This window comes from Calonectris borealis, chromosome 8 (assembly GCF_964195595.1).
Source record: "Calonectris borealis chromosome 8, bCalBor7.hap1.2, whole genome shotgun sequence".
Taxonomy (NCBI): Eukaryota; Metazoa; Chordata; class Aves; order Procellariiformes; family Procellariidae; genus Calonectris; species Calonectris borealis.
In genome coordinates this window covers 19,629,227-19,645,138 of record NC_134319.1, presented here as the reverse complement: position 1 = coordinate 19,645,138, position 15,912 = coordinate 19,629,227, and the positions used below count along the sequence as shown (strand labels likewise).

The 15,912-nt window shown below is 39.8% G+C and overlaps 1 protein-coding gene across 7 annotated transcripts in view; it reads right to left on the bottom strand.

The window, feature by feature from the left end:
• LOC142084967 (formin-binding protein 1-like) overlaps window positions 1–14,438 on the bottom strand; it is an 81,468-nt gene extending 67,030 nt beyond the window's left edge. For 3 of the 7 annotated variants that reach the window (XM_075156316.1, XM_075156318.1, XM_075156323.1), the window contains exons 1-2: window positions 13,775–14,437; window positions 7,899–8,062 (exon numbers count right to left, since the gene is read on the bottom strand). In XM_075156316.1, coding sequence (XP_075012417.1) covers window positions 7,899–8,062; window positions 13,775–13,994 — 384 coding nt within the window. In that variant the 5' untranslated portion in view covers window positions 13,995–14,437. Of the gene's footprint in view, window positions 1–3,196; window positions 4,546–7,898; window positions 8,063–13,774 lie in introns of those variants that run through there. The other 4 variants (XM_075156319.1, XM_075156320.1, XM_075156327.1 and 1 more) reach the window with 3 other exon arrangements.
• Between the last annotated feature and the right edge of the window lie 1,474 nt (window positions 14,439–15,912).

Here is a 15,912-nt window from a genome sequence, read left to right as displayed (position 1 = left end):
GTTTGCTATGGGGAGATTCTTCCACCTTTGACACAAATGAAAACAGCGTTCAATGCCTCTAGTTTAATACCCATGACTTTCTTTGAAACAAGAAAAAAAAATCTCTAAAGTATTACAAAAATTAACCACATGAACATTCAGACTCAAAATTAAATGTAATCTTTACATAATTTAATATGCCTCTTATAAATCTTCACTCCAAATATGTAAAGCATAGTAGCTCTTCACATTTAAAACTCAGGAAAAAGGAAACAGGTTGTAGCAAGTACTGTCAATCCTTACTTGAACATTTGGTTCAGGCTGTGGGATAGAAGTCTTCATGTTGTATTCCTGTAGTTGATGTGACAATAAATCACGGCCATGAAGAATTAAGATCAAATGTCCCCTTTCCCAACATAGGCAGGGGCATCATCTGCTACGTATTTCTACCCTAGGTTATTCAAGTTTATGCTAGGCTTATCCACACAGCAAAACCCATGCTTATGGGATTTATGAATGATTGATGTATGGGACCTGGCGTATCCAATTGGATTCACTGTCTAATCATTTTGCTTTAAAAACTCCACTCCCCAAGTATTGGCTCAATTGCATTATAGCACAGTACCACAGAAAAGAACAGCCTCCAATTCAAGCATTCACTGGATCGGTTTCTTTCCAAGAATGCATAGCTCTAGCATACTTGTTGCCCCGTGTACCCAAGAGCTAGGAAAACTACTTCCAGTGCCATTATTAAATTCTCAAAATTACTCATTTCTGTAGATATGCTTGCATGGAACCAAGCAGAAAAACAATCATTTCAATCAGGGAAAAGAAAATATTCAAACTAAGCACAAACATATTTTGAAAAGGAACTAGCAAACCTTAACTGGCCTATGCTAAGCCTCACTGACACTCCTTTTCATCACTGCGTTATACCCAGCATACTCTAGTCGCAGATGGCACATTCATTGAGTAGACTTTCAGCAAGTCCAAAGGATCAAAGATTGTCTAATTTATCTGTATGCAAAAATCCATCTTAACACTGGCCAGTATCCCACTGATGTGCTCCCACTGTGTAAGCTGCAAAGTAAAACTTTTCCATCTTAGACAGGTTAATGGTGTAATACCGAAAGTAAATTTAACCACAGCATTCTTAACCTTTCATATTACACTCCTTCTTCCACATTGTTTTGTGCATGGTTTACACAAAATCGCAATCCAACATTGGGAGACTAAAATGAGGTATACATTTCAGAATTAGGGTTTTGCTGTCCCACAACGATCATTAAGTCACTTCATGCCCTTGACTTGGCACTGTTGCAAAATTATGAAAAGATCAACACAAGCATTATTACACAGAGTCCTCCCTAATGGAGGTACTTTTACAAAACCTGAAGAGCACCATTTATAATTGCAGCTTTCAGAGATTTTCTCCATTCTTGCAGAAATTCCTTTCCAGTGTTTCAATACCAAACTCAACTAGCCACATTTCAGTAGTGAAATTCAAATACCATTTTAAGTGTTTGATGTTTAGAATCCTTAAGACACTTCCTTTAAAAGTACCTCAGTGTAGTAAATACAACTATATTCACTATCCACAATGTCATGCAGACATACGCTTTATTAAAGTAACAGAAAAGAAAGATTTCGCAAGAAAGTCACTTAGTGAAAACACTCTGAAACAGACTGTCAGAATAATTATGGAAAACCCACAGATAATCTCATCAACTCAATATTTAAGAAACAGACACATCCTTATACATGTTTCTTCTGAGACAAAGTAACGATATAGTTCACTAACCAAACTTTACACTATATGTATCTGGTGTACCAAAAAAATCAGTGCTACCACAAATTCAGAAATCCCTTGTCTTCACTGAACACCTAGTACATGGAAGCACAACAGGAAAGTAATACAAAATTCTTAGTTTGTTGAAAGATCAGTGAAGATTCTCCCCCTGCAACTGCCAGAGTTTACTTTTCATACGTGAGGTGGAATGGCTGAATAAGTGAAGTAGTCTCTAAACGAGACTATCTATGTGAAATTAATTCAACAGGAGACTAACATATATTCTTATTTCCCCAGACTCTGCCTGTGGTCTTTCACTTTGTTAAACAAAGTATTTCAGTAGGTTTGTCCAACTTTTCAAGTTAAGAAGGTCAGGTTATAAAAATGCATATACAGAAAATGCAACTCCCAAGAGGAAAGAGAGCAGGTCAAGCCCAGAAATATTGTTTGCAAGCATTAACAACCCCAGTGAACAGCAATGCCATCCAACAGCACTCAGGTTGCAAAGACTGTGGTCACAAGAAATGTTCAGTGGGTCAAAATAACAGCAGAGTTTAAGTAGTCTTAACTTTTTTCTTTATAAATGCAATGAAGAAGACACACTATTCATTAAATATAAAAGCAATTTTATAAAAACACATCAGAATTTTATTGCTTGAAGAATACAGCATATGAAAAAGCACAAGAAGGTCCAAAAGAAAGGTCACAAGGATCCAAACATATTACACCATACATACCAGATGCAGTAAAATGTTAACCTGAATTCTGCATCAGAAAAGAAAGGTGTGAAAATATACCTAATATTATTTAAAAGGAAAAGACTCATTTAAAATAGAAAGTGTGAAGGTGTTACAGTACAAATTAGAAAAGCCAACACTGCACATTAACATTGTATCACTAGACTAGATTTTCTACCTTTGGTACTTAAACCTTTACAGAAAACCACTTCCTCGGTCAAACCTTGCCTAACTTATTTCATATAGTATCCATGAACGGTTTTTTGTTTTGTTTTTCTTTTTTTAAACTTAAACATTCAAACAAATACTTTTCTGAGTTTTCACTGCATTAACGCATTTAGGGAAGTATTCACATTTATTCAATATGCAACTCAATGTATCTCAAATTTATATCAAAAGTCACTATGTGACTGAGATCTGAATATAGGCCAATTGTACCTTGTTCAGATCTTCACGTAAAAATGGGCACACCATTTTCTGTTTGCATCCTTATGCAAACAGGCTGCTGCAGCCCTCCTCAAGAATTCGAACTAGAGCAACTTGCTGAGGACATAAGTTAATAAAACAATCCACATTGTTAGAGCTATTGGATCATCTACAGCAGCATGCAAGTGGCTTTTCTAGTCTGCTCAGATTAGTGTACCAGAAGATATGCCAGTATTACTTCAAGTAACACATTAAAACTCAGCAATGGACACTACTGTGCTTTATTTCAACACAAAGAACAGCTGTTCATCCATTAATCAATAGAATTTTCAAATCAACTATCAAAAGGACTACTACATCATTTCTGTTCCATGTATTGCTGATCACTCTTGGGGAATAGTTTATCAAAAACCTGGACTTACCTACGAACCAATTTGAATGAAGAAAATGTTATCTTTCAACAAGGTATTTTAGTAATCCAGTGGCAATCTAGTCTGGAGAATGTTAGCATTATGCTGACAACAATGACTAATCAAGGTTAAATAAATTCCCTCTTTTATGATAAGCATGCTCTTAGCTTCAGCTTTTGCCTTCATAGGCTTGAATACTTAATCATTCCCAGTTACGTCAGTGGAACTAAAACAATTCTGTTTCATCAAGTTCCAGCTTTGTATTTCAACAATATGAATAGATCTGGACTACGAAATACCATCAACAACAGTTAACATTAAACTGGAGTGAAATAATAAAAGAGTTAGTTCTTCAAACCAGGCAGTCTTTGAAGTGAAATATTCGGTTAGAACTGTCAAAGGATGTCATAATAAAACCATGGGTTTACTTTTTTCACCCCTATACAAAAAAAATGACTGAATTTGTACAACTCCTATTAAACATACCTTTTCCTAGCTTGGTGAAAATGTATCATTTTCAAATTTTAACAAGTGTGGTATTTGAGCATATATAATATTTATTGCCATATACATCCTCATTTTAAAAAGAACTAAGAATTCAGACTCTACTATGCTGAACTCTGCTTTTTTCCCCATTAACAGATTATGCCTACTGTACCACTCCCCCAAAAAACAATTAAAAATTCTATGTAAGATTTTATAGTTTAGTTAAAAGGGAAGAAATGCAAATGTGGATTTAGAGCTTTTTGTATAAATCTCACTATATTTTATAAATTCGTTGTTTATTGTAACACTGTTTATTGATCAAATGACGCACTGCTATCTAAAATTTCCATATACACCATTAAAAATCCAAAGTTGATATGATACTGAACCTTAAATCTTCAAGAGTTCAAAAAAAGACAGTTTATACATGTACAGCACACAACAGCAGACACCCCTAGAATACCAATTGCCAGTCCATGATGCATACAAACTTACAGGTAAGCATTCATTTCACTGTTTTCATTGTGCAGGAAAAATATTTCTTAGTAAAGACAAACTAAGCTGGTGAATTTCAGATATCATCTTCATCATCTTCATCCTGAGAGGATCCTGCCTGATTGGATGCACTGGCTGAGGCAGCAGCAAGCTGTGCCTGTTGAGCTGCTTGTTGCATCTGTAGCCATTCCTGCTGCGCCAGTTCTGCTTGCTGTTGTCTAGCCTAAAGACATGAATTTAATTGTTAAGGCCATACATAGCTTGTGAAGAATCTCTAGAGCACCTTATCTTTAAAAGCAGTTTTATCTGCACCTGCAGATTCCTTTTGTATAATTTTTATTAATTGTACATATAAAAACACATCTAGAAGTACCTTAATTATTTGTACCAAGATGTTTAGCTATATTCTCTCTTCCTCTGAAGAGGCCACCAGCTGGAGGATTTAGTTACAAAAACAAGAGGCAGAAGCTAGTGTAGTTAAGTTCCATTGTAAGGATTGTGCTGAACCACTTCCTAACGTAAAAATTAAGTGAGGCAAAGCAATGGAAATTTTAGGCTTCAATTTCAAGGGATCTTAACATTTAATCACAGTTCTGAGATGAGAACAGCTCTACTTTGTTGATTACAAATACCAAAACTTGCAATTATGAAATCATCCAATTGTACCACAAAGACACACGCTATTACAAAAACATAGAGAAAGACATTATCTTACTTTGCTAAGCAATCTTTGGAAAACAGAGCAATGTAAGGTCTTCTCAAGTTCAGGTATGCAGATTGAGGATGGCTTTGCTACAGAAAGGTACAGTCCTTTACTGAAAGGTACAAGACGTTCTAACAAAACATTTCAAATAGTTCAGCTGGTGAGCTCTCATTTTTCTATCCAGGGTTTTCACTCATTTTTCAGCAATTACTGTTGATTTCAACAGTATACTACTCAATTGTGTTGAAGTTAAAAACTTAAATTTCTATTTTGAATGAACATTAGGAAAAAGTTCTTAAAATTAAAAATCTTCAGTCTTCTTTACTTTTCTACTTTTAAGTCATCACTAAAAATGTAACGATTTCCCTTCTAATCCCATTGTACTCACTGAATTTTCCTATTTTTTTCCCAAAGCATCAACAAATTTTAGTTTTGCAAACTTCAAGTTGCCAAAAGATGATGCTTTGGAAAATGACCAAAACCCGTTTATCTACTTAGCGAAGTGAAAAAAAGGGAATCTTCCATTATTATAAGAAGTGTCACATTTTCTCAGTCTGTTCTAGCCTTAAAAGAAAATACTTTTACAGAGGTAGAAATCTCTTCTCAATGAAGACTTTTCAGTATTTCAAACTTCAAGCGGTAGTGAGGTTACAAGGGTTGGAAAACAATTTAAGACATTGTAAAGTTTTAAACAAAGGAAGACAGCAGCATCTGTACACATAGGAGAGGCATAAATATTTATCACGCACAAACATAACAACAGGGCTCCCTACGGACCCTGCCACAATTAAGTTTACTGTACACTCAACGAGGTGATGCACATGCATGCACCAGAAATCAGAGGCTCAGCACTTCACACTGGATGGATCGTTTTGTCAGTGCCTACCCTCACTGCCGTATTTATAATGATATCACTTAGCCATTTCAAAAATGGAAAAAAAAGAAAAATTCCATTGAGTTGTATTGACTAAGAAGCTTTATAAGCATCTGGTAAACTTCACTCATTCATTGCACAGATGAACTTTAGCGAGGAAGCCTCAAAAAACCCCAAATCTGTTAAGGCCCTTGTCTGGCACAGAAACTTACAGACATGCATGAACATCAGGATAAGCCATTCCACTGACTTCAAATATTTACAATCATCCAAGCTATCGGCATCAAACATTCATAACATTAACAGGCAAGTATCTTAAAACTAGAGCAAGAAGTCAGCATTAGTGTCATGCTCTAGAATATTAACAGGATTCGCACAAATAAACGAACATGCACTTGTGTAACTATTTTTAAGAATAATTACAGTACCTCCAACAGTGTATCACAACTAGTATTTTTGAAAAATGAGACTGCCATCTTTGAATCTAAGCAAAGATTTTCTATATTACCAAAGACTATTTTAAAAAATTATTCATACAATCTTGTCAAACTTGCATGCACTGCCTTAATTTAGACATTAAGGCATGGTAGAATTATTATAGAATTCAAAAAGAACATACCTCAAGGCGTCATTCCTTAGATAAAGTGTGGCTTACATAAGGTGGCATTTTTTCAGCATTTTTAATTTTTTTTTTTTTTTTTAAATATTACTCAGGAGCTAGTATTCCCTTAACACACCTTGTTTGTTGCTTTTTTATTTTGTACACCATGCTAAGTTATTTGAACACAATAGTAAGTAAAAAACAAGTATCAAACTGACTATTATTTGTAAATCTCACCCTTAATCCAGAAGCAGCCATATTGGTCTTTCCAATGTTAGTACAGTCAAACAAAAGTTAGGCAGACATGAATTTATCATAACTAGTTCACTTAATGCTGACAATAACTATGTGGTATGCTGAAGTTTTAAATGCCTTAAAATTCATCATGTAATTAAGATTAAAATAGTTGGCAAGTTGGAATATGAAAAACAACAGTTATTAATTGTTTCGGCAAGATACAAGTATAGCGAAGGGGAATGAAGCTCACAGTAATCAGACATGATAACACATAACTGAATAAGCATTTTCACCAGAGGAAATTAAAGTAAGCAAACTGAGAAAATAAGACTCATGCCTTGGGTAAAAGGAAAGAGAAATCCAAGATAATTTTCACATCACTTAGTTTAGAGATGGTCTTGTCAAATTACTAGAATAGTAGAGGGAAAGATGGTGTAGAAAGATAGATAAATAAAATTGGCTTTTAGTCATTTAAACTTGGAGATGTCCACAAACTATCTGGGAAGGCTGAGAGGGGGGAAGGCTGGGAGGGGAAAAGGCTGGGATGAAGGGGAATGTGTGTGTGCATGCGCACAGTATTTGCAGGCAAATGCTCTTCCTATGCCCAAACTGCCTCTTTAAAAATTTATGCATGAATTCACCCAATTAGAGTCTTGCCAAGAGTAAAGGAAGATGAGAAAGGACAAATTAGAAGTTTTGAACGATTAAATGTTTCTTTCAAAGCCTAAGAAATAACATTTGTGCACTAATGGCCAGAAACAGAAAAGATATTTTCACTTTTTAATGCATCAAAACTGGTAATTTCCTAGAACATCAGTTGTCATTCTTTTATTCCTCAGCCAAGTAATTCTTAATGTATTCTCTACAATAGAATGGAAATACCTAAGTAGCAGCAAAAAATCATGCTTTTTAAACCTAGAGTACAAAATTTGTTTGTATACAAAGTCCTATATGTCAAATCACAGAAGTAACAAGTAGCAGCATCTTATTTGTTGACTTCACTTTTCCCAATTCAGACAGGCCATGGTCAAGAGCATCTTAGATGCCACAGCAATTCACAAGGAAGGGGATACTTCTTGAGGTGTGCATGTGTTTTTGTGTCACTAGATCTGGAGCATTAATTATTCCAACCTCATCAAGTACAAGTATTGCTTCACTTACTTTTGCAAATAATTCCTGTTGCTGCCTTAGAAGCTCTTCTTCCGGAATGCCGAGGTTCTCCAAGCGTGAACTGGCCTTTCTTCTCTTTAGTGCTACTGTTTTGCATTCTTGTAAGACTTCTTTTACTTCACTGATATAGGAGCCAAACCCCAAACTTTCTAGTGCTAGAAAAAAAGAAAGAAAACACATTGTTCATCTTTTACAAAGCTTTTGATAATAGATATCGATTCGTTTATTCAAAAGATTAAAAAATAAAGTTAAAAGTTTGATCACTTTTCTACCATCTGGTGACAAAGATCTGTGTTCATAAGAAGATCTGACAGCTATTTTCCCTGTCTCTTCTCCTATGCCATTTAAGAGTTCATGTTTTCAGGCTAGAAAAATTAAGGGTAGTCAAGTACAACTAAAGAACTCTGCATTTGCAGAGGATTCAGGGCTTTCAGATACTTTTTGCTAGAGACAAGCATTATTCTTCTCCTATCTTCTACATATCAGAATTAAGCAGAATTTATACAATTATGAAGTCCTTCCTATCTGAATTGTTAACCTTTAATCTCTGAGGGATTCTGTCTTTCCAGTCTTCAGTAGAAGGTAAATTAGCAATCTATAACAAAGCAAAAACAATGCATGTAAAATGATCACAGATCCTTCATTAAGACAGAAATAATTAATATTACCTTAGACCTATCAATTTTAGCTTTTGTCTTTTAATATCTAAACTCATATTTCAAGTGCCAAGAAGCTAAAAATGCATAGTTCACTCATATAAAGTTATACAAAATTATGTTGGAGCTCTTTATTGTTTTATTTCTCAACAGAAACCATTTTACCTATCTCCACATGAAAATGTATTCAGAAACTAAAATCTTCCACTTTTATCTGCCCAAAGAAATCTGAAATGAAGCTATATGCTGCAACAATAGCTTTTTTAAAGAATGCAAAAGTAACAGGAAGGATTATAAAAACCCAGGTAGAACGTGTGACAAAAGGCACACTCTGTTTCCCGATTCACCATTTACTACAATATGCCTCCACACATACACATACCTCAAAGTGGAACCTATTATAGAATATGCTAGAAATATTACATAAACACCAATTATACTAGAAACAAGTCTCAGTTTAATAAAACACCTGGTTTATTTCCAGTATTTACACAAATCAGCATTTTCTTTATGGAATGATAGTTGTTTTAACCTTTATCTTACTTTATTTCAACCTTACGTCACAAGCTGTTCAAGAAATAGCCCTAAAATAAACCGACAACAACAATCAACAACTTGTTATAAACAAGCTGTTAGTTACACTAACTCAGACTATATTCTAACATTAATTTTGTAAGCAACCTTTCCCTACCCATAATTATGGCAGCACTACACCTAAACATTGTATCATATACCTAAACAATAACCCAAAGGCATTCTGTAAGTTTTCAGCTTCCAACCTGTACTCAAGAAGACAATTAATACACTGTCTTCAATCATAGAATCATAGAATCATTAAGGTTGGAAAAGACCTCTAAGATCATCGAGTCCAACCGTCAACCCAATACCACCATACCCACTACATCATGTCCCTAAGCGCCTCATCTACACGTCTTTTAAATACCTCCAGGGATGATAAGGCAGTATGGTGCAGCTGTCTAGTTATGCAGGACTACCATTCCTTTACAGATAACATTTGGCAAATGAATTTACATAATACCTGTTTCTTAAGAAAAATAAAGTTAGAAGACAAACTGATTTAGAGATAATCAAACTACTTCAGAGACAGTATGTTAGTTCAGCCTCAGCCCACACACAGACACTGGAAACGCTTTTTCCATTAGGCCACAGTTTCTACAAGAATTACCAAAAACCTTCAGAAACTTGTTTAATCCAACCTCAGCAGATAGGAGGCAAACCCACGTCTCGTGATCCAGAACTGGTTAGCTAAGCAGTCTATATATATTTAGAAATAATTCAATTTTAAAATATAAACAGTATATACAGTAAACTATCCAAAGTCATTATTTTTTTTATCAAAGTATAAAATTTTAAGAACTCCACAAGTCTAACATCACTAAGACAAACCATCACAGCAAATACATAGGTGTTCATCAAAAGAACATTAACAGTGATCAGGGTTGGCAATCTGCTGCATCAGAATATGAACAACTGCCCAGTCTGAAGTCAACAGCAAGAAATTTTAAACGTCCCTTAAAAGAAAATAAATTAATGGAAGGAACTTACAGTTATGTATTGAACATAGCACACTAAAAAAAATATCCAAAAGAAAACACATGCTATAATCAAGACAGATTTGTACAATTGTTCAACATAATAAAGCTATGGAGAACCATACATGCACCATAGGTCTAGTGCATCAAAATTCTGCTGGCTGTTAAACGACTTAAGAAATTTATTAGCTTGTTGAAACACATAAAGGCTTTACAGAACACACGCATGGAAGGAATATGAATCCCTTTATACCTGCACGGTGCTAAAATGTGGGACAAGTGATTACTACTTTAGCAGAGCTAGTGTTTCACCAAAACTCACGGTCCTTCTATTTCTTGAGTCTGAAATCCACGTGTCTACCCAGACTGCTGAAAATTCGGTATCTTACTGACATTAGAATGATCACACCAAATTTAAACAACTGAATCCCAAAACACAGCATCTTTTTTTTTTTTTTTTTTTTGGGGGGGGGGAGCGGAACACAGACAGGACTTCTTTTATTTACAAACACCAAATCACAACTATCCTTTTCCCAGCTTCCTCCCGCTCTTAAAGACTGCATGAAGGTGCAGATCTCTGATTAATCCATTAATCATAATTAGTTCTATATTTGTTTTTTATATAATCAGGTCATTAATATCTTAGATTTTTTGCTTTTTATGCTCCTTTCAAAGAAAAATAACTTCCAAGTAAAATCCCAAACATTAACAGTTGGTTGGATTTTTTTAACACTAAAGGCTAATGTAAACACTGTCAGTAGCCTAACAGTCCATGAAAAGAAGCAACAGGATTTGCCATCAATCCACAGCCTACCTTACTGCACAACAGTTCTATGTAGACCAAGTAATCAAAGTAATCAACTTCATAAAAACGGTGATTTAACATCTCACCATTTTCAGAATTCAATGGAAGTTTAATTTATCATTAAAAGCCTGCTTTGTCACGACTCGCATAACTATCAAATGAGGCTATTTTCTGTTCCAGGGTGGAAGGATATTCATTTGCTTATTAGAGTCTCAGACTCAACAACTGGGTTCCTGATGGTGGGATTCAACAATAAACATGGAGACTATCTCCACTTATGACTATTACGTAGCCTTGATGCCTTTGGGTACTCTCCAGGGAAGCTGCTTTGTGTTTTATCACTAGCAGTGAGTGCTTGGCATAGTCTGAGTACATCTACCAAATCAGGTATCTCATGGGATGCAAAAAGCCCCCGCTTTCCTCTCCCCATGCTGTTGACAGGCACTGTGCCAGTCCAGCATTTGTGTTACCACACAATGAAAGACAGCAGGGACTTCATCTATCTGGAGCATAACCCAGTGGAAGGGGGAAAGAGTTCTAGCTCAGCACGTGGCCACACAATCATTTTTACTAGCCTTAAGCACCACTGCTGCGAAACGTATGAGTACAGTGATGAAGCACAGTTTCACATTACCTCTAATACAGTCCAATGGCAGGGTGTCACCAACTGCAGTGTCTCTTTCCCCTTCCTCCTTCCCACTGAAATAGCCTTCCTACTCCTTGCTTCCAGTCCAGTAACTTCTTGTTTACAGGAACAGTCAGATCAGCAAACTCACCTGACAGAAAACTGTACTCCCCCCTAGATTCTCAAAAAGCAACAGGGTCAGTTGGATCAGCAATTGCTAGATCCAACTCTAGGGAGGGTACAAAAAGATTCCTCTTGGCAGCAGCCTGTATTTAGACTGGAGAGGTGTGCCGCGATGGCCATTAGCCTCATTTTACTTCTAAATGAACTGGTTTAAGCATTCAAAAGGACCGAGATACCTGAATGACCACAACAAACATACTTCCATTACTTAATTTGTTAGCATCAGTGTCATGGAGCTACATTAAGAGGCAGTCAACACAGCCAGTATCTAGAATATATGAAGATGGATGAAAATGCTGAAAGCTATACCTATATACACATAACCACTGTTTGCAAAATTAGTGATCTAAACCCTCATACCTCACAGAGGGAACATCTGCCAACTGACCAGCATCTGGAAGAAACTAATAGCACATACACCTCCCTAAAGATTAAGAACAGCAGAAAACCCAAGAACAACTCCTTCCATCTCCGAAGCATTACAAAAATGGATACACGTCCAAAGTTTTCCTTAGCAATATTTGACTAAAAAGTACACATATAATTTGAAAATCATTTTTCCTAACCAAAATCTGGTAACATGAAGACACAGAACCCAGCGAAATACTTGGTTTGGGACCACCTGCTGATGACATGCACATGCAAGCGTGCGTATATATACACATACACACACATTTTGGTTTCAATTTGTTTTCCAAAAAAACCCAGACTAACCTTAGGGCAGTAATAGGTGAAATCTTTTCTAAGGACCACCACTACTGGGAAAAAATACTTTCATACATGAATTCTTTATTGTCCTCAACCTTAAAAATCATGTCTATTCCTGTGTTAAGAACTGAGCTCAAACGTTTTGGTGGTCACTTGAAGAAACTATCCATGTATTTAGAAGCATCACACCCAAAGTATGCTCCCACAGGCAAGCACAAGTTTTACTCTTTACATCCTGAGCTTCTGTGATGAAGCTTTGCTAAACTTCCAGATTTACATATATTTTATTTAATATGAAAGCTCATACATACCACATATTTTCTTTTCCTGTTCATAATCCAGTCAAGCACTTGAAACTCTTCCAGAGAGCAAGCTGATATAATCCAAAGGAATCAAATTTTTTTTTGTTTCAAACAAAGAATCATTACCAAAAACACATAACATTTTTTAAACTAACTTGATACCATCACAGTCCTGAAAATAGCTCTACTGCAAATGCTACTGTTACTATCTCTACCAGGCAGCAGAATAAAGTACTCTCTCACTATTACTGCTATAAATTTGTTTGCAGCAGACACTGGTATCACAACCTTTGCTTAAGCAGCAAAGCGAATGATTCCTGAAAAAAGATACCTGTTGCAGACTTAAGGATGAGGGAAGGTAACTCCCTGTTTGTGGCAGAATTTAAAGAAAAGCAAATGAGAGACAGAGAGAGAACTCTCATTTTAGTCAAGCAAGGGGAAGGGGAAGTCAACAGCAGAAAAAGATGCAAGGGCACAGGTCACGTTTAAATGCTTTCTACAATAGATACAAATACTTATTTTTAACCAATCAGACTCCCAGGATAGCCCTAGAGGAATATTTTACTCTTTATAGGATCCAGACAGGACGACTCTGGATTAAAGCCTGGGCCCCACGTACCCAATCATACATCTTTTGTCAGTCTCCAATTAGAGAGACATTTAGTAAGTTCAGGATCTTAAAGCATGTATAACCATTCACAAAAGCAGACCTCGTTTCACAGGTATGAAAAAGACGAATGGATTTGGTGACTTCTCTCAAAACATCACAGACTTCCCTGAACCAGAAAATGAGAGCTGGTCCTGAGCACACTCAACAGTCGCCCTAACCACACAAAGACAACCTTTCCTTGCAATGCGACTGACAAGCCAGACAACACATACTTTTCCTCCAGACCCTTAAAAGACCCCTGCCTTTTGTCTTTCATATAGCTACAAGAAACCACAGAGGAAGAAGTCGCAACGGGACAGGAGTGGCTCAAAGCCTGAATGACCGGTGGCGTACCGGGCAGAAGCACAGCGCCTCCGGAAGCTCACCTTGTATGACATGCTCTGGGGAGATGGTTTTCTTCTCCGATTTGTTGCAGATCTCGTTGGCCTCGGAGGAGATGAGGTGGATGAATTCAGTGCAGCAGTTTACCACCAGCTCCCGGGCATCGTTTGCCACGCGGACGTTGGGGAGCGTTTCTTTGATCATCTTGTTGATGGCAGCCCTGGGGATGGTGAGGTCGTCGTCGTTGCCCGACGACGAGGCCATCCTGGCTGCCGCTCGTTCCCCGACAGGCGCTCAGCTCCCGCGCTCACGGGCTCCCCCTCAGCTCCCGCGCGGGGCTCCAGCGCGCGGGGAGCCGGCGAGGGGCGGGCGGTGCCGCGGGAAGCGACGCTACGGAGGGGCGGCGCCGCCGCTGGACGAGCGGGCCGGGCCGGGGGTCGCTGCCGGGCCGCCGGTGCGCGGAGCCGGGAAGCGCTGCTCGGGCTCAGGGCTCCCTCGGCCGCGGCGCCTGCCACTGCCGCCTCCGCCACATCCTTCGGGCGCTGGCGCCGCCGCCTTATGAACAGTCTGAGGGAAGGCGAACCGCCAAATTACCCGCGCGCACCACGGCTCGATTCGGCGCTCTCCTCCCCCGGCGGCGTCTGGCCGGACGGTGAGGGCGGCCGCGAGACGGAAACGGTCTGACTACGAGCTCGACCTGCGAGGGACGTCGCTTCCGCCGGAAGCTGGGACACGCTTCCGGCATCTGGCCCCTCCCGCCCCCGGAGCGCCGGAAGCGCTGGCGGAGCGCGGCCCGTGAGGCGGCGCCACGTGCGAGTGGCGGCAGTGGCGAGGGACCCGCCGCCCTCCCCACCGTCGGGCTGGCGGCTCTGCGCGGCCTGGCGGCTCTGCGCGGCCTGGCTGGGCCCGACGTCTCCTTCGAGAGCTGCTCTGTGTCCCCGCCGCGGCTGCCCCAGGCCCCGCCCGTCCTGCCGCTCGATGTCTGTAGTAGCAGGGGACTTTACACCCTCGGTGAGCGCCTTCCTGAAGCGGGATGAGTGGCTGGTGCTCGGCTCTTCATCCGCGGTTTATCCACGAGTTGCAGCCATTGCTGAATTTACACAGGATCCATCTATGAAGCTGCATTTCCTACTTTCGTCCACTCCGTAAACGGTAGCGTAAGGGTGGCATGAAACAAAATTAACCAAACCGCACTGGTGTTTGTGGCAGGCCTGTTAAAATCTGCGGTCCTGGTAGCTTCTTGTTTCTTCGTGCTGCAAAGGAAAAACACACGGTAAAGCAGCCCAGCCCCGAGCTGCAGGCCAGAGACAACCACACCTAAGCCATACTGAGAGGAAAGGGGATGCTCCAGCCACAGCCCTCGCTGCTGACAGGCCCTGCTGTTCTTTGGACATCTCTGCCCAAGCCCTAACCCTGTGCTGAACCCTAACCCTCAGCGGACGGTGACAGGGTCTCTCTGGCTGCACTTCAGGGTGTGGAGGGGCGACTGGCCGTGCTCCCTTCAGCCCTGGCAGCACTCTACTGTCATTTAATTCCTGCTTTCCCGTTTGTAGCCTAGCTGCTATTCCCACCTCTGCCGCATCCACGCACTGATGTTGGGGTGCAGGCACCAGCCTGATATTTTGGAGAAGGAGGTCCGAGTTACCAGTGGAACATAAATGAGGCCTCCAGCTGTGCACAGGGGCTGCTGCGGGCACTGCCCTCCAAGCACTCCGCTGCCTGCGGTCCTAGGGAGGTCCCTGCGTACCCCCAGACCTTGGGCCTCACTAAAGGGTCATGACTGCAAAGCAAACCAAGTGCTACCTGAAGTGCGTGGTATCCGCAGGAGCTGCTGCTTGGCTCCTCCGAGCTAGCCTTTGAGGGGAGGTAGGGCAGGGCAGGGCCACTGCAAGTCCCAGCATGGAGTTAGATTTAGGCTTGGTGAGAAAGTACTGAGAGAAAGAGAAAGCCAGTTCCTGTATCCCCAGTGAGCTCCAACTGGGCTCTTCAAGTGAAACCAGGACTGCTGCTGGAACGTGCAGAGAAGCTGCAGCCTGGAGGCCCGAGGGGCACTGGGCCTTCGTCTCGGCCCAGGGCAGCGGCAAGGCAGGGCTGGTGGTCAGAGAACAAGAATGCCATGCAGGAATAGCGCTTAAACCCAGGCCCCCAGCTTAGCCTCAGCTGACTTATAGGACTAGGGTGA